Source organism: Callospermophilus lateralis, chromosome 12, assembly GCF_048772815.1.
Source record: "Callospermophilus lateralis isolate mCalLat2 chromosome 12, mCalLat2.hap1, whole genome shotgun sequence".
NCBI classification, from domain to species: domain Eukaryota; kingdom Metazoa; phylum Chordata; class Mammalia; order Rodentia; family Sciuridae; genus Callospermophilus; species Callospermophilus lateralis.
Window position 1 is genome coordinate 99,557,613 of NC_135316.1, and position 23,665 is coordinate 99,581,277.

Sequence of the window (23,665 nt, forward strand, 5' to 3'; positions counted from 1 at the left end):
GTCCCTTAACCATCAGGTTTATTTTGTCTTTATTTGCTTCAAATTCAATCACTTGGCTTTGCCTGGGCCCTTATTCTAATTAGTAGACTTTCAAGACCTCTCACTGACTCATTCCCAAAAAAAGGCTCCTTCTTTCTGGACCCCTCTCTTGTGCACATGGTAGTCATGAGCTAACCATCCGAAGTGGCCTTCATTATGGTTCATGGCATCAGTCTGTCCTACTGCACCTAAAGTTTGTCAAGGGAATTACAAAAGAGTCTTAGTAGGCAATCTTTATAATAGAGACAGCTTCTTTGAACCTTAGGCAAACATTTTCTAAATAATCCATTGCTGGTAGCTCTTTGAGTTTTATAGTCAAAGTTGTTGGCCAAACCCATAAGAAAGGAAAAATGTGGAGGAAAAAAATAAAAGAACATTTGGAAGGAAAAGTAGAATGAATTTTATGATCCATGAGTGATTAAAGAAATTTACTCTGGTGACAGCAAAGAATTGATTGGCACAATTTTTTCCTGTTAATTTAATTCCATCTATTTTGGTATGATTGCTTTAAGACAGGGAACACTTGTGCATACCTCAAATACCAGCTGCTGGTGTTTAAACCAGAGTCCTGACTCCTAGACCAAAATTAGCATGGCACTTGATGTTAACAGTTTTCTTTCATTAAAAAAAAAAAAAAGGATAAAAAAAGATCATCAAAAGCAAAATGATCTCCATGATGGATTGGACATGGAGTTGGCCTAGAGTCCCCGACAACAAAGATTAACAGTGTCCCAGTTGCCACCCATTCATTGGATGTCTACCTGAGCAGGGCCACCTGTTTCCTTGTAACCTAGAGAGAGGTTTCCAAGTGTTTCCCCTGTGGACAAAGGCTATAGTGTAGATTTGTATATCATATCCTTTGGCGTGGGGGAGTTTTGTTTTCCAAAGAGATCTTCATAAAATAAATAGCACCTTACTCCCAGAAAACCGTAGATGACACCTTCCACACAGGAGCTAGTAAACGGCTCAGTGGAAGCTAGGAAAGAACTAGAAAATCTTTTCCTGAGAGCTTTCAAAATTGCAGAGACTCTGATTTGCTCAGGATAACTGCAGCGCGAATTGACTGATGCCATGGGCATCGAAGCATACCCGGAAAGGGAACCCGAGGTGTCAAGGCCTCTGGCCTTGGATTATGATTTCCAGTGGAAGTCGGCTCATTTGCTTCTTAGTGAGGACCCTGGGTCAGGTTACTCTGCTCTGCCGTGGGGGAGGCAGGAGGATTCAAAACCAGTGGTGAACATGGGACACCTGATCAATTGCAAGCTGGTCTGAGAGGCTCACTCTGTAGAGCTAGTGTTGCTTCTGTGACCAGGGACAATGGCACTGGAGGACCTGGGAGTGTGCTGCTAGGGCTGGGTGCTGGGATTGCAGAACATGCAAAATGCAGAGTCCACAGACTCAGGAGTGAGCCAGGACCACCGGGTGTGGGTGGCGGAGAGGGGACTCTGAGGTCATCAGTCTGCTTGATTAGGGATCAGAGTTGCTAGTTGGCTTGAGAATAGGAAAGAGCATCAGGGTCATTTAGGAGCCTGTGGTAGAGTGGCAACCTGTCATTACTCACAGACAAGCTTTTCTGGCTCATGAAACCCAGCTGACAACTCTTTTCTCCTGGGCTTCCAAGTCCCTTTGTAAGGAACAAAGTGTTTGCCACTCTGCCTGCAGGGACTTAGAGAAAGGCCAAAGACAGGTCTTCCGGCTCTCTCCAGAAGCACCTCGAGTGGCTGGCGGATTGAATCCCTCGCTCTTACCCCTTCCTGCTTGGAAGGTTTCTGTGGAGCCTCACTAACCCAGTCTCACCAGCTTGGCCTCTGCTATTAACCCAATTCCCCCCTGTTCCTCTGTGTGTTCACTTAATACTGTAGGCGATGTGTTTTATTAAAAATTTCTAATACACCAAATTAATTTTCAACTAGAAAAGGCTGGGAACTTCATTCTCATTTTTGTCATTTGTTTAATAAATTCGAGGAACATTTTCTGTTGCTCCATTGTGCGCAGTGTTTTGTCGGCATGGACCTATGGGGGAAAAAGCTTTGTTTTCAGCATTCTGCCTTTATCCTGGAGCATGGCGCGTCCCCTGTCCCCTGCATTGTTGGAGCGCTGTCTGATGTCTTTTTGTTGTTGTTTAACACGACCGAAGCCCGGTTTGTATTGTAACGCCCGTTTCCTCCAGGACACAGTGATCCTGTCCGCTCAACAGCACGCTGTCTCACGGGCACATCCCAGGGTCCTCCCAGGTGGGCCGTGTTTCTCTAAGGTGGGGAGGAAGGGGATGAAGATGTGAATTTTCTGGCTTCATCTTCTGATGAGGACTGCACTTTATACTGTGGGCAGTGCTTGATGGCAGGCCCGTGCCGGTGAACAGGATCACTGTAGCTGGGGAAAGAGCTCATGGAAACAGAGCGCATCTGTGCTGGCAGCTTACATAGGGAGCTCAGACAGCTGACCAAGAGATGGGCCTCCGCATCCTGAATGAGAACATCGATTTAAATGGGGATAGGGAACTTCACCTAGCCACGTGTGGTGATGCACACCTGTAACCCTAGCAACTTTGGGAGGCTGGGGCAGGAGGATCTTAAATTCAAGGCCAGCCTCAGCAACTTAGGCCCTCAGCAACTTACCAAGACCCTGTCTTAAAAATAAAAAGGGCTAGGGATGGGGCTCTGGCAAAACACCCCTGGGTACAATCTCCAGTACCAAAAAGAAAATTTCACCTAGACTGTGTCTATCAGAATTTGTTTTGGTGGGAGATAGAGAACTGCCCCCCCCACACACACACACACAGAGCTCAGCCCCAGTTGGCTTCTTGGGCCAGTAGGTATTTCACCTTTTGATGAGTACCCAAGATGTACGCTCCCACAGATGCTGTCTGCCTCTATTTTCTCTCCACTGCATACAAGTGCAGAACCTCAATAAAGCATGGATTTCTACCACCACCAAGATTTCTGGCTTTTCCAGTAACAATGGGCTTGGTGGCTCTTTAAGCATGGAGCCCAAGCTCATGTAACAGTGTGTGCACGCTATTAATGTCTCTTGTTAACCTGAACTGAAGAGGCTTTCACTTGTTCTACCAGGTGTCTTGCTGTAAGAACTGTCCATTGTAACTGTTCTTTCCCACTGATGGCTGACGTGTTGTCCCGAGCACAAGATGGTATTTCTCATTGCTACGAAGCACCACGCTCCCCAACCCAAACACCTCACCGCCACCCGACCACCACCATCTTCAATCAGGAGGATTCTCCTTTCCTTCTTTCCCATCTGCAAGAACAAGCTTGTGCGTTGTTCCCTGCCATTTCTCCATTAGTGACGTCTGTATCTTTATTTTCCCGCACCTCGCCCCATGGTTGCTTTTCTGAATTGCTTGATGATGAGCCGTGGAGTGGATGCTTAGCGGCCTATAAAAACTTTTCTTAAAGGAACTGGGTCTGAGAAGCACATATACATGACCCTGGACAGCCTAAGGTATTGAGAAGAGGACACCACCACCGACCTTGGTAATCCCATCACCTGGTTTCTCGCGGGGGACCTTGTAACTTCCACCAAACACTGCCAGCTTTTTTAATTTTAGATTCCATCCAGCCACCTAAACCAGACCACCTCTGACTTAGCATGATACCAATCTCTTTGGATGACCAGCTTTCAAAATAGATCATCTCTAGAGATTTATTGTCCCCTCTTTTAGAGAGAGGTTGTGGATTTTATAAGAGCCTTTTAAAAAATTGATGAAAACCTACATTTCTAATGGATTTCCTACATGTGCCTTGGGAACATACTCTGGGTACATAGATTAAAGCTCTGGTTTCAAACCAAATAACAGGAGGCAAATCATGATAAAGGAGTGGCATCTAGAAGCTTCCAGAGGAAGTCATTTTACTTGAAGGAATACTGGAGAAGTTTTGAAAAGAGAAATTGGGAAAACAATTAATGTCCTCATTTTTTTTATCAATATTCTTATTCTCAAATATTTAAATATTTAACAAAGTGGCTGGATTACTATTTTTTAAATTACCAGATTTTTCTATTTCCCTCTTTTACAAGAAACAGACCACTTACCTAGTTAAAAATTAGAGATCACCAATTTTTTGACCAATTTACAAAACAGGGCATAACTAAGTGTTTGAAATGTCATTTTTACTACTTGAAAAATAGAGTAGAAACTTTTTTCCTTTCCCAGAACTCTGCATTTGTTTTTAAACATTCAGCAGGAGCCCAGGAGGTAGACGGTCAATAGGAAACCATGCTCAGTCCTCAGGGGCCCCAAGGCTGGCAGTGGCTGACTGGGCATTTCAGTACCCCTGCTGAGGAGCTGGGAAAGACCATCTGCCAGTCCAGCCTCCCCAGGACCTGGGAGGAAGAATGATGAATGCATTTTAAACTAAAAGAGAGAGAGAGGAGCAAAGGCAGTTTCCAGGCTGGGTGATAAACTGAAATCCATAAATATAGCAGTGCTAATTCAAAGTTCTATAATTGTCTGTGCGATAGGAAAATGTATATTAAGAAGGATTTTTAAAAAGCAATTACCGCAAATGCCTCCCTGGAGAGCATCCACAGTGGAGGTGTCGGCCACCCTGGGGCAACATAAGCTCAAATCCTTTCCTAGAGATCAGTGGGGGAGGAGTGGTCATGAAATTAGGGGGAAGAGGCGAAGCATTTGGGAGTTATTAATCTGAAATGGAACTGAATGCCTAAAAAATAAAAGCAGGGCACTTTCTGGAAGTAGGAAAAATATTTTTTGACACGTTAGAAACTTCTAGAGGTTCAGGGCGTACCTGATCTTTTCCCAATCATTTTAAAACTTCTTTCTACCTATTGCCTTAAAATCCAGGTGCTTCCTTCCAGAGTTCCCCCTAAATTATTTGCCTAGAGCTCCCTGAAAAAAGAAATTACTTTGTGTTAATTCATTGTAAAGGAGAAGTGATGAACATAGAAAGGCGTTCGTCATTTCATTTAGTAGCACCACAGTTTCCTCTCCAGGTTGCCTGGGGCTGTGCCTTCAAAGCAGGTGACAGACTACAAGATCTGAACAAGCTTTGTAGTCCTGTACAGATCGGCTCGGGTGTGTCTTATCTAACGATAGGACCACGTGCATTGACTTTTTTTATAAAATGGACTACTTCAGTGAACATTGATTCCATGTAGTTCCAATAACTCTGTGACCTTGGACATTGGCTTTCTTTAGCACCCTCTTCACAACCGCCCCGTGTGGACACCGGTTTGTACAGACGATTCTCCACACTCTGGCTCAAAGTCAAAAGAGAATTTTAATTACTCATCAAGCTGCCAAATTCTACTAATTGACCTTGTCAGCACATTTCATTCATTACTGAATATTAATGAGTGATTTTTTTCTTTTTCTTTTTTTCTTTTTTTTTTTTACTATGTCACCTGTAAAATTGCAAAGCCTTGAGTAGTTTTCTTTTACAAGGAGGGGAGGGGACCTCTTCGCCATGACCCCTGCTCACATTTGCAAAATTGAACGTCAGAGATTCGGACCTTTGCCTTCCTTAGTCTTGCTGATAGATTTCTAGTTCAGACTATTGGATGTTTATTGATTTATTGGTCTTACAGTTTAAGCACATCCACTGCCTCTCCTTTTGTAGACCCTGTGAATAGACACAAACCCTCTCAGGAAAAGGAAATTGGCCACCCGAATTTGGTCCTTCCCGTAGTGTGCATATTGCATATATAATGTAAGTGGTTGCACGCATCTTTAGGCTACAGGAGTGATATGCAGTGATCGGTCACCCTATCTGTGGGCCAGTCCTGAGCTGTCCCCTACCTGCCAAGGCCCACAGGTGACCGTGACACTCACATTCAGCCTTCCACTTCCTGTCTCCAGTTAGCGCAGAGAGGGTTCTTCCCAGTCTAACCGACTCTTCTTTGAAAGGTGTCGTGCCTTCTGGGCAGGTGACCTCTCCTGGAACCAGTCTGTCGCCTTAAGCTTTCCTGCTCAGCCTACTCCGTACCAGGCTCTCGGGTGGGACTTGGCCAGGGTGTTCGCACTTGTCCTTCGGAGGGTGGAAGAGGTTGTATCTGGATGTGTGACTTGGTTTTCCGGGTTGCCGTGTGGCACTTTGCTTTCTCTCTGTCGCGGGTGCTATCCGGGGCCCGTGGTTCCTGCTCCCTCGCAGCCCGCTCCCCCTTCAAGCTAGCCTCCTAACCACTTTTTATTCTTGCTCCAACTCTTTCAATGATGAGACGAATGCTTTTCTGTTCCACGTCACTGCCAACTCCAGGCCCAGCATGCTCTCACTTACAGCCGCCTCACCCGGTCTCACGCACAGTGCGAGCGCTGACGGTAAGCCCCAGGTTCTGCTCGGTGACTGGTGGATTACTAAGAAGGGACTCAAACAGCATCTCAGAAATGCATGAAATGCTCTGATCTCTAGGCAAACCGCCAGGATTTCTCTTTTCTATTCCTATTTGTAGTGATAACATTTTCCTTCTTGTGATTTTTTTTAAAAAAGAGAATAGTGTAGTACCTTGAAACGATGCAGTTTTAATATGTTGTCACTCTTTCTATTTGACAGGTTCCAATTCTTTCACAATTATTGTATTCAGTTGTGCACTAGTGTCAATAAAATTGACATTTGTGAAGCGATTTCTGGCCTTTTTCTCCGGGGTTTACTGGGTCTGGTGGTGTGCGGGGTAACGGGGTCTCTACTAACACCAGGACTTCATTTCAGTGAGGTTTGTTTAAAATGGGAGGGTTTTTAAAAAAATTTTTTTAATGCAAACTTCTTAAATCTGCCTTTTCCTCACATTTTCTAATCTTGTTATCCAAGGATCATTGGACTGACCGCTTGTCAGTGGGGCAGGTCATCTGCTCTTTGTTGTTTTCCAGATGCAGTGACACAGCTAACTGGTCAACCTGGGAGCAGGGTGTGGGGGGAGGGGGACTCCCCTACAATTCATTTCTGTTGGGGTCAGACTTACTGCCCCTACTCCATCAGCTCCTTCCTAGGCTGCTCTGTCTTGTAATTTCCAAATAATAGACAAACAACTCCAGAGGAGAAGAGATGTCAGAAAAATGGGGGTAGGCCCAGAAAATTGCTCTTTTCCCTTGGAGATCTTGAACAGTGTGCTGAGTAGCAATGAGCCTGGGACTGTATACTGAAAATGGAGGAAGCATTGACCTTGTCTTTCCTTAGAGTGGTAACTTTGTTTACCAACACTAACTAGCTCATCTGCACTAGAATTATAAATGTTCAAGTTAGGTCAAAACAAACAGGTTAGAAATATATTTTGAAATACCCCATGTAGCCTCAGTGGATTGAGGTATAGATGTTGGCAAAATTACATTGGCAGAGCGCCCTGTACACACCATCATCCCCGGCTGACACATAATGGGTAATGTGTGCATTTTCATATTATTTAATGTGGTATCCTTTTTCAAGGACCGATTTCCTACCTGTTGCTTTTGACTCATAAAGAGGCACTGTGATAATATAATGACCTCCAGCTTGCATTTTTAAATGACCATTATTGCATGTAATATGATGCTAGTGTTTCTGTCCCAAACAGTGACAGACATGGAATGACATCACCAGGTATAACAAGCTTGCTCTGTTCTTCGTAGAGTGGGGAGTTAGTTGCTTGACCTCTCTGTTAGCTGTGCCCATTGTTACAAGATGTAGTCTGTCCTTGGTACACCAGTCCTTTAGATGCCTGTTAGTTTAGTTCTATTTTCTGCTCATTTTTCCATGTCTTCTTGTTATAGAAATATTTTGTCTTTCTTGGGTAATTCTTAAAAATAAAAACAGTAGTTAAGAGATGAAAATGTGATGGTGGGATGCACTTTGCTTTTAAGCTATTTTAATTGTTATTGTGCAGAGTTCTGTCTTATCCTTAATGACATAACTGAGGCACCATTGAATTATGCATACTATTAAGACAGCCACAATTTAGGGAAAAACTAGAAAATAATGAACGCATTGTTTGCCACGTGGTAGCCAAGGTGCTAAAGATTGGAAAAAGTGAAAAGTTGTAAATGGAAATCAAGTCCCAGAAGAAATTACTTTTTTTTTTTCTTTAAAACTTTTCATCCCCAAACAGGCTCCCTGACTGGTAGCCCTCACCTTTCAGAGCTGTCCATCAACTCACAGGGAGGAACGGCCCCCACCAACGTGACCTTGTCTCCCAACCTGAGCCCTGACACCAAGCAGGCCTCTCCCCTGATCAGCCCTCTGCTGAACGACCAGGCGTGTCCCAGGACGGACGACGAGGAGGAGGGCCGGAGAAAGGTACCCGCAGGAACTGGCTAGCGTGTGCGTGTGTTTTTATTGTAGTAAAGTGAAATAACATAAAATGTACTGGTTTAAATTCGGTGGCATTCATACATTCTCAATGCCATGTCCATCTTCAAAACTTTTCCCTAACAAAGACTATCCTTATTAAATAATAATTCACCCTCTCTGGGGCCCTAGCAATCACCATTCTACCTTCTGTCTCAATGAGTTTGGCTACTCTTTGGACCTCATATGAGTGGAATCATAGGTATTTGTCCTTTTGTGATTGGCTTGTCCACTCAGCATGATGTCCTCAAGGGTCATCCATGTTGTAGCTGGTCAGAATTTCCTTCCTCTTTAAGGTGGAGTAATAGTCCCCTATATGTGCCACATTTAGTTTCTCCATTTGTTCACCATGGGGCAGACATGCCGTTCCCACCTCTTGCTGGTATGAATAGTGCCTTTCTGAACACGGGTGTGCATGGATTTGTTGAGTCTCAGTTTCAGTTTCTTTGCGTACGTACCCAGAGGTAGGATGATGTGGAGTCCCATGGGAGGAGGGCAGGCTGTGGGGACTTCCTTTCACTTGCTATTTAAAGAGAAAGAAAACCCAATGGCCAATTGGCTCCCAGGTGCTCACTGATCGACTCCAGGGAATCCCGTCACCATATCACAAGCTGATGGCACCTGGTCCCTTTCAATCCAGCCATCCTTGCTATTCCCACAAGTGCAGAACTCCCATTTTTTGAAACTTAACAAGCATTGACGCTGCTAGCCATGGCACCAGGAAATGGAGCCTAGTTTCCTTGAAAGGCTGAATGACTGACATTTTACTAATCTTATTCCTTTAGCGGATGGTGATCTATATGTGGAAGGAAACGTTCCAACATTGACCATATTCTCAATGGAGAGGTCCATATTTTCTTTAGTTCCTTTATTTTATTTATTTATTTTATTTATTTATTTGAAATGGAAGGATAAGAAATCGCTTCCTTCAAACTTGAGCCCTTTTATAAAGGCGCTAATCCCCTCCCTTTGTTCATGCCTCTTTTTTTTTTTTTTAAAGAGAGAGTGAGAGAATTTTTTAATATTTATTTTTTTTTTTTAGTTATCGGCGGACACAACATCTTTGTTTGTACGTGGTGCTGAGAATCGAACCCGGGCCGCACGCATGCAAGGCGAGCGCGCTACCACTTGAGCCACATCCCCAGCCCCTAGTTCCTTTAAATACAAAAATAAGAGCGTGTTTAGTCTTGAGGCTGGCCAGCCAAAGATCATAAGTTAATAACATAGCTTTAACTAGGACTTTCTAATTAACAGGACGTTCTCAGAGACTTTCACTCAAAAACTATCATTGTGTCTTGTTTCCGTTGATGGATTTTGCAGAGATTCCCAACCGACAAGGCATACTTCATCGCTAAAGAGGTGTCCACCACTGAGCGGACGTATCTGAAGGATCTTGAAGTCATCACTTCGGTATGTGCGGTATTTCCCCAACAGCATTAAATTACATGACTTATCTAAACTAATACTCAGCTTGGAGAGAAGCTGGAGCTCATTAAACGTTAGGTTCTCTGACTTCGATTGGAGGATTTCAATTCTGAGTTGTAGAAAATTAAATGCTAATAGTATATTAAATTTGGAATATACTCCATAAAAATTTTTGTAATTGTGGTTTTTAAATGTAAAGGAAAGACACTCCTAAAATAGAGAAAATTAAAATTGACCGTCTTGCTGCGTGCGTGCACCAATCTGCAACGTTTGGGATTTGCCGATTGTCAAGCGTAACTGATTATTCTTGAGCTCAAGGGCGACCTCAGAATGAACAGGAGCCTCATTTTATCTGTGATAATAAGTGAAGTTATGTCAGCAAAATCTGCCAGAGGCTGCCTTTCATATGGTAATCAGTCCTGTTTAGTCCTGGAAACAAAATCCGGGCATTCCAGGTGACCTTCTGACCTTTGGATTCTGGGAAAACTTGCCCGTTGGGATCCACTGAGTTTGTATATCCTGAGATGCGTCTTGTGTTCGGCCTCAGCAGGTGCCCCGTACACACTGTGGAATCCTGTCCCCACGTACATCTACAGCCAGACTGACTGTGCAGGCAGCTGCTCTGTCCCCGGGTTGGCCGCCTGCACGCTCAGCATCTTGATGTAGGAACAGAGGTGGCAGCTGCTTACGGGGTGACTGTTCAGGAGTGGGCCGGAATGGAGGCTTCAATGCAGGCGCGGCCCATTTAAGAGACTTGTCCTGGCTTCAACAGTCCTTGGGTGACAGATTTTAGAAAGCGATTATGTAGAGAAGGGCGTTCTCCGTCAGACAGGAGAGGGAAAGGCCTGGTCCCCTGCTGCCCCTGGCAGGCTGAACATCTGGGGGAGGTGGGAGGCCCTGGCCCCCAGTCACACTGGGCTGCACAGGTGTGGCTCCTGGAGACAGGTGCCATCGTCCATCTTCTCACCTCTAACTTGTCCTTCTTTCATTCCCAGTGGTTTCATAGCACCGTAAGCACAGAGGACTCCATGCCCGAAACATTGAAAAGTCTCATATTCCCGAATTTTGAACCTTTGCACAAATTTCATACCAATTTTCTCAAGGAAATCGAGCAACGACTGGCCCTGTGGTGAGTACACTGGTATTTAACAGCACCTCCGTGCCATTTGACACTGCAGCCCAGAGCAGAGGTTAAGGGCAAGAAACTGGCTTAAGACAAGCCAGCCCTAAAAAGATTAAAGAAAAAAAAAAAAAAAAGTACTGGGGACTGAACCCAGGGGTGCTTTAACACTGAGCTACAATGCCAGCCTTTTTATTTCCAGAAAGGGTCTCACTAAGATACTTATGACCTCACTAAGTTGCTGAGGTCAGCCCCAAACTTGTGATCCTCCTGCCTTAGCCTCCCACATCTCTGGGATATCAGGAGTGCTCCATGATGCCAAGCTCCTTAATAAGATTTTTAGTTAAATTCTACACCTATTTAAATCTCATCTTCTTTTTTTCTCCCCTTTGATTTACAATTCTTCAAACTGCATTTTTTTTTCTTATAATAATTACCACAAAATGAAGGTAATTGCTTTTGGAGGGGTGGCGGGGGCTCTAAGAGTGGAGGCCCATGGAGGCTTTGAGAGGTGTTGGCAATATTTCACTGCTGCTTGCTTTGGAGTTATTTGTGAAGTGCCTGCGTGTCTTATGACAGTTTTTTTGTTTAACAGCATTTTGACATCTACAAACCTCTGTGTAACACAAACACACACACACACACACACACACATACACTTTTACCTTGATTTATCATAAGGATGTATTTTGCTATATAAATGAATGGACAGACATGCAGTGCATAAATAAAACACTAGAAAGTACCCCAATGTCCATCAACAGAAGACTGGTTAAGAATGATGTTAAATCTGCCCACTAAAGACCAAATACACTCAGTACCTGAAAGATGAGAGGGAGATACAGAAACATCTGGAAAAACTCTGAATGGTGTAGAAGGAAAAATCTGAGGCACCTTTACCTAAAATAGAACCTTCTATCAAAAACAATTTCTATGGGATTTTTTAAAGCTAGGTGTAGTAGACACATGGGAAGTGGATTGCAGGAAAAAGCTAGCAAGCCCTTCTATGCTTTGGATAGCTGTCAACCCCTTGGGGTCCATGTCCTCGAAATGGGTGAGAATCTGGTTGAAAGTGGCCTTGAGGACACTTAGTGACTATGGGGCCTGGAGGCCCCTGTCTGGGGTGGTCTTGCCTCAGGTGACCCCCGACTGTGGCCTTCAAGTCTCACTTCACAGAGCTGCTCTCCTGCTCTGTGAGGCGGGTGTGAGTGTCTGATCCCCTCAGAGGAGCCCAACTTTGAACCTTTTTTATACCTGGAGGATAATTTGTGTGCACTTTTCCATCCTTTGCAAGAACAAGGAGGAAGCATTTTACTCAGAGGCCCTGCGGGGGGTGGCGGGAGGAGCACAGAATTGAGAAGTCACAGGTACTACAAAGTCAGCTCACTGAAATTGGGAAAAAGCGGAAATATCACTTCAACAAGAATCTTAGTATTGTGCATGTAAAAGAAATACCACTTTTTAAAAATTAAAAAAAAAAAATCTACAAAATTTAACTTCCCAAACTTTACCTGGAACTTTCACGTTCTGCCATGTTGCTTCGTCACTGGACAAAGGTAAATGATGCTCTTGTAAGGGATCAGAGACTGGAAGCCAGAGACCTTTCCATTGCTGTCTTCTGGCCAGACGTGTATCAGTACAGACCTTCCAGATACTGTGGCAGAGTCACGTGTGGCAGTTGGTTTGAATCATGTTGTAGAGGTCACATGTAAGAAATGCCAATAGGTGGTCCCCTGACATCCTACTCTAGTGGCTTCGGCAGGCTCCTACGTTAATGGTCACAGCCAGAGAACGTTGAAGCATTGCCCGACACATTGCATTTTAGGAACAAATGTCATGTTAATGGGTCTGTGATTATAAATCTTTAGCATCTGGCGCTTACCTGCAAAAGAACATCCAGTTGCTTAAACAGTAGCTAATGTCATTTGATTCCCAAAGGGTCTTCCTTAATGATCTTCCAAAGGGCCATATTCTACCCATGTTCTACCTGAAGACACCAGAAGCATGTGAAAGACTCAAAACTAATCAATGTGTAGCTCAGTTGACATGATCTTCAGTGACCTTGTGATAGCAGGCCAAACCAAATAGCCGATGCTCCTCAGGGTTAATGTAAAGCTCAGCAATCAAGGTCACCTGGTCGATTTCTCAAGTGCATGATGAGGGAGGCCAGGCTTGGCAGGCACTGAGAGGGAAAAGGCAGGGTGTGCGTGAGCTCAGGGGAAGCCCCTGTCCCTCCACACCTGTAGGATGGAGGCTATTGTTAAAGTCACCCGGAACCTTTAAAAAACCTCCACCAGGCAGAACCCAGACCAATGACATCAGGCTCTCTGGAGGGTAGAACTAAACAGATCTTTTCTGCAGCTTCCCAGGTGATTCTCATGTGTACAGAACCTTTGCCCTGGACCCATTATAAAGAGCCCAGGGCATGAAAAACAATACATCCCTTCAGACTTCAGGCCCAAAGCTCGTGTGGATTCTACCCCATCTCTGAGGTTCACATTTGAAATAGGATAAAGATTGCATTCCACTTAAAAAAGAAGGAAAAGAGAGGAAGAAGGGTAATTTGGCCTAGTGTAGAGAAGACTTTAGAAAACACAACATCCTTCAAACACCTGCAGGCTGGTCCTGAGAGAGGAGTGTCATTTTGTACCAGGGAACAGAACAGAAATAAAGGAGTGAAATTTCAAAGAAGCCCCTTGGGTCTGTAAACAGGAAAGGGTTCCTGGGGCTGTGGCAGCAAGCGCCGCCGTCTGGGGTCCTCCTGCAGAGGGCGCTGTGCCTTTGCAGAGGTGTTTATTGGATGAAACCTCAGACCCAGGAGGGCATCCAGCATAGGGGGCCGAGGGGTTGAGAAATGCAGATTGCCTGGCCATGCTCAGCCCTCCAGAAGCAGTACTTTGAGGGTGAGACCCAGAAATTTGTGTTTTAAAAGTACTCCTTGGGGTAGTTAAGATGAATATCCTTTGTGGAAGAATTGACCCTGCAGTTCCTCCAGCTAATTTTAGAGTCTGTGGTTCTTTGACTTGCGTTTCACAGACTGGGTATAAGTCTTGTTTCTTTGTTCTATAAGCCTGAAGGAGTAGATGAATGAATAAATGAATGAGTGGGTTAGTGCTGTGGTTTAAACATGGTTAGTGTCCCTCAAAGTTCCGTATGTGACAGACATAGTCTCCAGGGTGGTCCTTTCGGGAGGTGCCATGGACCTGTCTCTCTCTGCTTCCTGACTTTAAATGTGGCACTTGCTCCTAAAGGCACTCCCGTCATTGCCATCCACTATCCACCAAAAAGAGGCCAAGGTCAGACCTTCTGATCTTGAACATGAACCTCCCAAACTATGAATAAACCCTTTCTTCATAATTAGCCTGTCTCCGGTATTTTATTACAGGAATGTGAAGCTAACTAATAAGGTAGGTGAGTGTGTGTCTGGACTTGCCCACAGGGACTTGAACTCTTAGAGCAGGAGGCAGGCACAGAGACAAGAGGGTCTGGCTTCTTGTAGATGAGGGGCTACGTCTGGGTTAGGCGCAAAGCACTTCTGCCAGTTTGGCCTTGGAGGACACGTGGGCTCTTAATGCCTACACAGGACTGGCCACCACAGCTGAATACAGTCAGTGAGAAGAACAAGTCACAGCAAGTTTCTTAAGGACGGAGTTCACCCTGAGTCGCTGATTGGCAAGCTGTGCGTGGGCACCTGTGTGTGCTTTCCTGTGTGGCTTGTGTGTCTGCAGGCGTTTGTCTAGGCTTTCGTGTTGCGGTGGTATGGGGACGTGGCCCCAGATGCAATGACTAGGACTCAGGCTCAGTCCACCTCAGGCCTGTGTGCAGATGTCCATGGGCCTGGCAGAGCCTTATTTCCTCATCTGTAAAATATGGCTTTCTACCTCACAGGGCTGTCTCGCCAACTCAACAGGACAGTGTTTGGGAAGGCTTGGCAGGCTGCCCCCGCCCAACACGGAGAGGGAGGAAGCTAGCCGTTTTAAAATACATTTTTGTAAATTTTGAGATAATTTTAGACTGGGGGAGAGTTGCCAAGATGGTAGAGATTCTGTCCACTCCTCGCACCGTCACCCTAGCAGATCCAGTGGAAGGGAGGAGCCGGTGTTTGTGCATCACTATTAGCTAAACTCTAGGTCTTATTCAGGGATAATATTTTCAGTGATTCCTGTTAATGGAAATGCATCTGGAACGCACCCTGCATCAGGAATCCCCCCAGAACCAGACACATACACGATACGGTTGATACAGTCGTCACACGTGTCCCTTCAGTCCTCTGGGAGGCTGCAGTTTGCCTCCATCGCAGCCGGGGAGGGTAGGGGGAACAAGATCAGGGAGCTTTCCAGCATGATCAGGCCCAACCCCGGTTTGGTAAACACACCTGCCCCCTCCAAATGTCACCTTCTGCTGGGTAAACACACCTGAGCAGGGAGCGTGGATGCCCAAAGCCTGCTGCATGCTGGCAAAGGCCAGCTTCCCCATTTCTTCAGAAACAAGGGAAGCTGGTTTGGTGAGTTCTGAAAACGGGAAGAGAGCTTTTCCTTTTGAAAGCAAAGAGCCATTTACTCAGCTGTCCCACTGCTTCGGAGAAGGCCACTTACCACCAACCTTGGGCCCTGAGGTGACGGGCAGACGTTGGGCACAGGCTGGCCAGGTGGTGACCCAAGGGAGACCGAGGCCTGCTGTGGTCCAGAGTGCTTTGGTGGTCTCCACAGTGTGCAGGTCTTCACCACTGGTCATAAGGCACTAGGGACAGTGGACAGTCATACAGAGGCACTTGGAATAGGCTGTGGGGCACACAGAGTTTTCAGGGTGGAATCAACCACACACAAGCTGGGCCAGGCTCACTGGGAAAGTGCTGCAGAGCTCCATCCAGGAGGCCAGACAGCCTGGACGGTGCCATGTCCCTGAGCAGCAGGACTCAGACAAAGGGAAGGCCAGGGACCATCACCTGGAGCTTCAACTGTGGCTAACTGGGACGGTGCTCATGAAATTAAGAGAGAGACTCAGGAAGCAGAGAAGAAGCAAGGGAAGGTGAGCTTGGTTCGGGCACCATAATTCTGAGGAGTTGATAAGAAAGTCCTCCAGTGGTGGGAAATGAGAGTCCTCGGGCTGGGAAAGAAGTGGGGCACAGAAGTGTAGGTTTGGAAATGAGGAGAATCGAACATTGAAGGAAGAGAACGTGGAGAGCAACAGAGTCAGAGACGGAATCTTCCTGATCCCAGCTGTGAGGCAACTCTCCTTCCCTAGGTGGGGTGTGAGCCAGTCAGTAAAGGAGCCCTGAGACGCCACCAGAGTCAGGAAACAAGAAAGCCCAAGGGTGGAGGGTCCCAGGGGAGAGCAGGTGGTCACCATGAGGCCAGGGCGGGCTGATGAGGGCTCCTGGTGTTCAGGAGCCGCGGAAGAGGGGTCTGCAGGGGGGAGAGATGCCGGGGCAGAGAGGAGGCTCTTCCGGCTGTAGGCAGGAGTTCCACAGGCGGACCAGCTTTTCTCCCGTTGACGTTCGCTGGCTGAGGCAGAGTGGCCGTGGCTGAGAGGGTCAGAAGTTGTTTCACTGTCCCAAGGAGTTCTGTGTTCATAGAAGCCCCAGGGAACAAAGAGAGCAGAGGTTGATCCTTTCCTCTTCATTCTCGATGCTCTTAGAGGCTTAGAGTCTTTGCCTTCCTCTCATTAAAGATAATCGTGGGGATTTCTCAAAAAATCAAACAAAAATGTAATCCAGCAATTCCACTCCTAGGAATATGCCCCAAAAATTGAAGGAAGGGACTCGGACAGGTAATTTGTGCATCAGGATTCACCGAAGTGTCATTCACAATAGCCAGGAGGAGGAGACAACCCGTGTCCTTTGACACAGGAATGGATAGGCACCTCGTGGTCCCTGCATACAGTACTGTCCTGTAGACCTTTGATACGTGTGCCATAAGCCAGGCCACGAGCGAACCCAGGTGGTAAGTTCCCCTTTTAAGGATCCCTGGAACAGTGAGGTTCACAGAGTCAGAAAGTGGAATGGCTCCAGGGGAGGAATGGGGAGCCGTGTTGAATGGGGACACGTTTCCCTTTGGGAAGAAGAAAGAGTGGAAGAAGAGGAGGTGGACGTGGGGATAGCTGCACACTATCAGGTGGTTACGATGGTGAGTGTGGTGTTACGCACAGTTCCTCGCAGGTTTACCAAGGGCAGGACTCATAGGGCGCCCAGTGCCCCGTGAGATGGAGCCTTCAGAACTGCTTTGCACACGGCTGCTGCGCCTGCGTGTTTGCTGTGTCCTGCTGCCCGGGGCCTCCCGGGGCTCATCCCTATGACCCATGCTCAGCCTCAGGAGGCAAGTGGGATTGCAGGAGGAATCACCTCCTTTCTGTCCCCGTCAGCCTACGTGCCAGGCCTTGAGGGGTTAAATCCTGAGAGCCTCCTGGGCCCTCACACTGATTGGGGGACAGGAGCATTTTAATCTGAATGCGGACCTCGGGAGGCTTGAAGACCTCCTGTCCCTGACTGTGGAGGCCCTTTGCGTCTCCCACTGCTGTTCCCTTTGCTGCCCAGCAGGCCCACGGGCTTGGTTCTCAGCAGGTGCCATTTCTCCTTGGTGACGCAGAAGGCAGTGAGCGTCCCAGATGTTGCCCACTTCTCCTGAGGTGATGTCCAGACTTACGTCCTCTCTGGCCTGTGATTGAAGGTGGAGCCTGGTTTCCTGAGCAGCCCCACCACACACCTGAGGTGCCGTAAGCAGGTGCTCTTCCCGCAGGCCTCTGGGGGCCTCGCCACCCCTCCAAACGGGAGCTCTCCCCTAGCTCAGAAGCAGCCAGCTCCTCTTCACACCTTGTCCCAGGAGAGGCAAATGTCCCCTGGGGTCAAAGCAGGTGCCGGGCCTTGGTCCACACCATGCTCCACCCCACCCAGTCACACATGCATACACCCCTTGCCCAAACCCGAGGCCGGCCACCACCACGCTCCATCTCCAGGACAGCGGAAGGGTGGACAGACCCCGCACCCTGCTGGTGCCAGCAGCTGCAGGTGACCTCTGCCCAGCAAGGCAGCGGCTGGCTGTGTGTGCAAGTACTCCCCAGGCGTAAGCCGGCCCCCACCCAGGGAAGCATCTGTGGACTATTCCCACAGCTACCTGAGGAACGGGTCTGATTTCTGTGTTATTTTGTAGCCCAAGGTCAGGACAGCTGTGCAGGTTGACTGTAGAGGGCCCCTTTCATTGTTAACGGTGATCACTCCTGTCCCACAGCTTTGCTCAAGGTTTGGACAAGTCTTACCAGACATGGGGCGTTGCAAAGGTGTCTGGGCGTGCCGTGGCACACGTACTAGGGACAGGGACCACTTGCTGTCCTTTAGAGTAGACTTAGCCAGCAGTGGCTGGCATCCAGTGGGTGTCGTATCCACCGCCTCCCAGGCTCCCCGTGCCCCCGCCTTCCAGCGATGTGCGTTCCATGGGGAGCAGGGACTTAGGGCATCACTGCCACGGCCCAGGAATCCTGAGTCACACCTGAATCCCACAGTCACTTAACCATATTGATTTTCCCACCATAAAATCAATTTAGCCCATTTCAGGAGCTGCGACTCCCCCTCCCCCCTTCCGTGAATTCCCATGAGGGTCCTTGGCCTTTGTATATCACCGGTCACTTAGCACCTGGGATCTCTGTTACCTAAGCACTTACCCAGCTGCTCTGCCAAGGCTGGGGGTGCCTCTGGGGAAGCCGTTCCAGTCTGGAATTCAGTATGACATTTGCTCACCTGGATGGACAGATGGACAGACGGACAGAACAAATGGCTTCTCCCACATAAACTGCATTGAGCCTCTTGCTAAGGCTCATTTTCATTGTGGTTTTAATCCTTTCCTGCCTCATCTTTCCTGGAAATGTTTTGAGACCATTTACAAGTGGAAAACAACAGAAGAAAAAGATAAAGACATGCGCAGTTGTCCAGAGCAGTGGCCACTAGTCACATGGAGCATTTTAAATATAATCAAAAGAAAATTTAGCTTCTGAGTGACATTAGTCACATTCCAAGTGCTCATTAGCCATGGTGGCTGGCAGTCCCTGTGTTGGTTAGCAGACTTAGTTACAGCCCCATGGGTGACAGTGACTTGGTTTCCTCTGGGGTCCCTTCCACAGTAATGAATTGCTATGTCATGCCTCCGAGGCTCAAGGATGGACCTTTATATCAAAGGGGGCATGACAAGTGAGGATGGACAGGGCTTTTAAACTTATAAAATCACATTCAAGTGCACAGTTTGTGGCCTTAATTCTAAGAAACTACAATTAATGAGCAACTACTATTTGCACACTCTGCATTGACATGGCACCAATGCAAGTTAGCATTAACTGATCAAAATGAAGCCATCAATATATAATTTTCCTCTTGGTCTTCAAAAACAGGATGGCGAGCCACGGCCCAAGGACAAATCTGACCTGCCACCTGTCTTGTTAACAGATTTTTACAGAAACAGCCATCCTCGCTGTCTGTGGTGGCATTTGTACTGCATGAGCAGAGTTGAGTTGCCACGGTAACCGTAGGGCCACAAAGCCAGGTGCATGTGACACAGAGGGCTTGCCAGCTGTGCCCTCCTTGGAGGTCCCCACAGGGCACCCAGTGCCAGTCTCTGCCCTGGCCCTGCCCTGTCTGCAGGAGGACCTGGGTGGGTCTGAGCCTGAGAAGACAGCCCGGGGTTTGTTCTAATTGGCCTGGGGACATCTTAGGCAAGGGGACCTTCAAGGGTGGCTCCCTGCCCTCGGGGCTCTGTCCACCCCAAGGACTGCAGCACAGACGGTGCCCCCCGAGGGCACTACACAGACACCTCAAACCATGCCCCAGAGAAGCCGACCAGTGGTCGGGGGAGGAATCCGCGGCTCGGCCAGAGGAAGGGACTCGTGGCAGTGGCCCTGAGTCCAGGCAGGCTGAGTCCTCCCCTCCCTCTGCTGGCCTCTGCCACTTTTGAGGCCTTAGCTCTGCGGCCACAGGCTCCGGCCTCACTGAAGGAGCAACCAGGAGAAGGCAGGGTCACCCCCACTCCACCTCTCCGTGCCCTGTGGGTGCTGGGCACTGCTCTCCTCTAAGAATGTGGGCCACGGCTCCCCCTCCCTCCCCGCCAAGACCGCCTGGTCCCTGGCACCTAGGGACCTCTGAGGACTTGTGTTATGGTCCTCTGCATCTCTACCCACCCTGCTGTGGGGAGCTGGGGGACAGAACTGCCCACGTCCCATCTGATTGTGACTGAGGTCTACGGAGGTGCCGTGATTCCACACAAGGCTCCTCCTAGGGTGGAGGCAAGCAGGCCGTTTATTTTATGCCTTAGAATGGAGGAAAAGGGCTGCTATAAATGTTTATGGGTGATGGGTTTTACTTCCTGAGTTCCAGACAGTATTAAGCACCGCTCCTAGATCGGGTCCGCGCAGCTTTACCAGAACCCTGTTAAGTAGATGCTGTTGTTATTCCCTCACATCACATCCGAGTCAGGGAGACTCAGAGAGGGTAAGTAATTTCGTGAAAGTCACGCAGCGGGTAAGGGCAGGCCTGGGTTGTGACCCAGGCAGTCTGGCTACCACTGTGCCTTTGGCTGCAGAAACTTTAGGCTTGACATTTAGAGGGGAAGGACTCCAGGAAGCAGCTTGGTCACTCCTCAGCTGTAACGTGAGAGCTAATTCCCAGCTCCTCAGATACCTGAGCCCAGAACAGAATCTAAAATAGCCACTGCCCGCTGTTGTGTGCTGCTCCTGCCGTCCTGACACACTCAAAGGTTCCAGGCCGTGGGGACAGGGTCGGGATGCAGCTCTCTGCCTGGTTGTACACGGGGCAGCTGGAGGCAGGGGCCATCTCTGCCCTCGCCCCCGCATCGGGTGCTGTGCTGCGGTCACAGCCCTCCCTGTGCTGACCCCGTCAGCCCACAGGAGAGCGTGTTCTTCTGCTTTCCTTTGTTCAGCAGGAAAGTGGCAGGATGGTACGAACTCTCAAGTCAGCAAAACTTTCCAGAACCTTCTTTCACTACATATTCGGACAGTATGTACTGTGTGCCTGCCACACGTCATTACTCCTCGGGGTTCAGTGAGCCACTTCTCTGTCCAGAATTGCTCTCTGGTTCCACTCTCTGCCCCATAACAAGGAGCATCCTGGTAAGACTTAGAAGGAGAGTCCGGGGAGTGTTCAGGGGCCCACCCCGTGTCCCACATGCATCCTACACGTGCCCCTCGAGAGATGGTGAGCATCCAAGCCCTTCCCCAGAGCAGTGTCCTGGAGGTGTCCGCCAATGAACCACCGCCGTGTCCCCTGCCGTGTGTCCCCTGTGAGCCTTGGTTTCCACGGCATCGTCTACTGTGCCTTTCTCTAAGTTCTCTTTGCCCATCCAGCACCCTCGGGAGTCCCTCCTCTCTCTCCCTGCAGAAAGTGAGGATCAGAAGGGGGCACCTCGCCAGGGGTAGAGGCCAGGAAGAGCCGTCTCCCTCTCTCTGGACGCTGTAGGCCGGGGGTAGGGAGGCAGCGGTGAGCTGTACCGCTCCTGGCTCTACCTGCGCCCGGCTGCAGAACTTTGGTATGGTGGAAATATTCTCTGTCTGCCCCTCTCACTAGAGCAGCCCCTGGCCACACGGGCTGTCGAGCACTGGAAACGTGGCCAGGGTGACTGAGGAACTGAATGTGACGCTTCCCTTGAGTTTGGGTAAAGCTAGGCTTGTGGGTGTGATTTCCCTGCCCCTCGTGCCTGAGTGTCCCTCACATGACACCTGGACCGTCCTGCTGTTCCTGCTGTTCCAGTCTGCGCCGAGGCAGTTGTCGGAAGTAACCCTCGAGGACAGTCCCCGGCTCCTCCCACCCTGCTTCCGCCAGGTCACGGCTCCTGCTCTAGTTTGAGGGTGGCCACTGGTCAGAGGTGAGGCAGCCTGGAAATGGCTTGAGCCAAGGCAGCCTGGGAGCTGGGGAAAGCTAGGCTCACTGTGTCGGGGACCGTGGGTGAGTGGTTTGTGGGGTGTGGATTTATTTTAAATTTCGTGTCTGTGTGTTGCTTGTTTTAAAGGCAAGAAAGACATGTTAGGGGCATAGAGCTGCCCGAACAGGCTTTCCACCGCCTGGCTAGAGGGACAGGGACTGTGGTTGTCGGTGACATTGCCATTTATTTGTGTTTGTTTACTTGTTTATTGAAAGGGGTACCAGGGATTGAACTCGGGGGCACTCGACCACTGAGCCACATCCCCAGCCCTATTTTATAATTTATTTAGAGACAGGGTCTCACTGAGTACCTCACTTTTGCTGAGGCTGGCTTTGAACTCGTGATCCTCCTGCCTCAGCCTCCCGAGCCATTGTGATTACAGGTGAGCACCCCCAGGCCCAGTGACATTTCCTTTTAAAGCAGGAGTAAACGTCACACGTCCCCAAGTACAGCCAAGAGCTCATTTCTCTTGGATTTTCTGCCTTACCCCTGACTATGTAGCCCTTGGTGCTTTGACAGCAGGCTGCTTTCCTTAGAAAAACAAAGACACTTCCAGTTGCCCAAATGACAGGGGGGTTCCTGCCAGAAGCCACCTGAGAGCACACAGTATCCAGGTCCCTGGACCCATTGCCCTGGCTCTTCTGCAGTTTTAACACGCACCCCGCTAACCACAGATTAAACACAGGTGAGTACACAGGGCTTGCTGGACCCGTCACACCGGCCGTAAGGTGGCTGGGTGGTAACTTTTGCCCTTCTTCCTCAGTCTCACCTAGAGTTAGACCTCAGAAGGAAGAAGCCGAAGCTCTCAGGAGCCGGGTAGTGTAGATGAGAGGCCAAGAGCGCAAAGGGCCCCGTGCCCCAATACCCATGGCTGGCAGACTCCATAAGGCCTGGCCAGGGAGATGCCGGGCCCCAGCTCGACTTGATCAGTGGGGCTGCAGGTAATGTTAAAATTAATAGATTTTCCTCTCTGTGGATTCAGGGGATACGGAGACCCATCAAAAGGTCCTGAGATCCACATGTGTCACCTGTGGCCAGTGTGTCACATGTTACGTGCATGTTAATACAGCGCGTTACTCTGGCTACCTCGGTAGCGTTTTGAACTAGCCACACCGCCCACCCCACATACCAGCATGAGCTTTGTCTCCCCCATCTGCTCATTCCCATGCTTTTACTTACTTAGACACACAAACTTAACATAATAACATACATTTTTTTTTCCATTTAGAATCACAGACGCTGCAGGGAGTCATAAGGATAAGAATGTGATGTTTGTTTTGCAAATGGAGGCTTCAAAAAACTGGATTGATGTGTTAGGGGTCAGAGGGCACCAGGACATGGAGCAGGGTGAAGAAGTCGGAGAAGGGAGGGCGGAGATTTCTCTTGGGCTTCTTGGGAAGCCCAGCGTGGGCATTACTGCCTTTCGCTGGCTGGATCGCCTTGGACCCATCCCCAAGGATGGCCCCGGGCTTCTGTGTTCTGGAAAGTTCTCCCTCCCCCCGCAGGGGGACCACCGCACAGGGCAGTCAGACTTGAGGGACAGGTGGGAGATGGCATGGTCAGTGAGGTCCACAGCCCACTGTGAACTCGGTCCCCTTTTGGGTTCTGTGTTGACCTGGGGCTGGAACGTGACCTGGACAGCACAGGGTGGGCTTATCCTGGCTGGCTTTGCCTACCTGCGGCCAAGTAGAATTCTTGGCTGTCAGAGAAAAAAACCCAGGTCAAGGCCCCTCCTGTCTCCCGAGGGGCTGACGGGGGCCAGACCCACAGCCCTCCTCCTAGATCAGGCTCACCCAAGGTCTCCTTCCTCTTCTTTCCTTCTTCCTGTTGCTCGGACAGTCAGCTGCTACGTGCTGAGCAGCTCAGCGAGTGAAGTG

The 23,665-nt window shown here is 48.6% G+C and overlaps 1 protein-coding gene across 5 annotated transcripts in view; it reads left to right on the plus strand.

Annotated features, from left to right (window-relative positions):
• Farp1 (FERM, ARH/RhoGEF and pleckstrin domain protein 1) overlaps window positions 1-23,665 on the plus strand; it is a 265,061-nt gene that overhangs the window by 218,669 nt on the left and 22,727 nt on the right. For 3 of the 5 annotated variants that reach the window (XM_076872685.1, XM_076872688.1, XM_076872686.1), the window contains exons 14-16: window positions 8,092-8,279; window positions 9,651-9,740; window positions 10,751-10,884. In XM_076872685.1, the coding sequence (XP_076728800.1) occupies window positions 8,092-8,279; window positions 9,651-9,740; window positions 10,751-10,884 (412 nt within the window). The remainder of the gene's footprint in view (window positions 1-8,091; window positions 8,280-9,650; window positions 9,741-10,750; window positions 10,885-23,665) is intronic. The other 2 variants (XM_076872687.1, XM_076872689.1) reach the window with 1 other exon arrangement.